Here is an 850-nt window from a genome sequence, read left to right on the forward strand (position 1 = left end):
GCAGCCCTCTGTCCCCGCGGGGGGTGGTGGCATGAGCAGCTCCGGGCTGCCCCTCCCCGCCAGCCCCCGGGGACGCCCCCACCGGCCTTACCTGTGATACTGAGCTTGCAGGAACTGGAATTCGTCTTTGATCCTGTCACAAGACTCAGCCACCGTGAATTTAAATCCCGGCTGCCCGGGTTGGTGGGGAGCCTGGAGCCGGCGGGGACGAGACAGAGGGGAGGGCATCAGACGCTGATTCCCGCGACCCCGGCCCCTCCCCACCGGGCGCAGCCACCCCTCCGCGCCCGGACCATCCCAACAAGTTTCTCAGTTCCCAGACAGGGTGCGGGTGGCGGGTGCCCTGTCACCCCATTCTCTCTTTCCCGGGGCGCGGATGGGGGACTCCCACCTCTTCCACTAAGGAGACCCCATTCCCAAGTAAGGGGGCGGGGAGACCCGCCGGGCGAGTTGGGAAGACTTCGGAGAGGGGGCGGGGAACGTGGACAGCTTCCCCTCGGCGGCGCGCAGCCCCCAGCGCCGCGGGGCTGAATCACCCTCACCTCTCCATGGCACACCCCCCAGCCCTCTGGCCCCTTTGTGTGTGCGCTTACACGGGCACGCACAAACACGCACGCACACACACCAGAAAGGTAGCAACAAGCAAAATGGAGGTGCCAAATAAACTGCCTCGTTTACTCTGCCATGATAGATGCTTAAATAAACCGAGTTCAGTTACTCACCGGATGTCTGCCTTGCGGATACATGGCAGGGAGGGGTCGTGATTCGAGCGTGGAAGCGCACAGAGCACGGGCTGGGGAGGTGCGGGGGAGGGGGGAGCCGAGCCCGAGCGGGGGGCGGCCGGGGAACC

At 65.6% G+C, this 850-nt stretch overlaps 1 protein-coding gene across 12 annotated transcripts in view; it reads right to left on the reverse strand.

The window, feature by feature from the left end:
* Window positions 1-844, reverse strand: part of Tle3 (TLE family member 3, transcriptional corepressor) — a 40,790-nt gene extending 39,946 nt beyond the window's left edge. For 10 of the 12 annotated variants that reach the window (XM_010627651.3, XM_019208046.2, XM_010627613.3 and 7 more), the window contains exons 1-2: window positions 723-844; window positions 92-192 (exon numbers count right to left, since the gene is read on the reverse strand). In XM_010627651.3, the coding sequence (XP_010625953.1) occupies window positions 92-192; window positions 723-746 (125 nt within the window). In that variant the 5' untranslated portion in view covers window positions 747-844. The remainder of the gene's footprint in view (window positions 1-91; window positions 193-722) is intronic. The other 2 variants (XM_010627661.3, XM_010627634.3) reach the window with 1 other exon arrangement.
* Window positions 845-850: the final 6 nt, after the last annotated feature.

Source organism: Fukomys damarensis, unplaced genomic scaffold (genome assembly GCF_012274545.1).
Source record: "Fukomys damarensis isolate Sample0158 unplaced genomic scaffold, DMR_v1.0_HiC HiC_scaffold_25, whole genome shotgun sequence".
In the NCBI taxonomy this organism is placed as follows: Eukaryota; Metazoa; Chordata; class Mammalia; order Rodentia; family Bathyergidae; genus Fukomys; species Fukomys damarensis.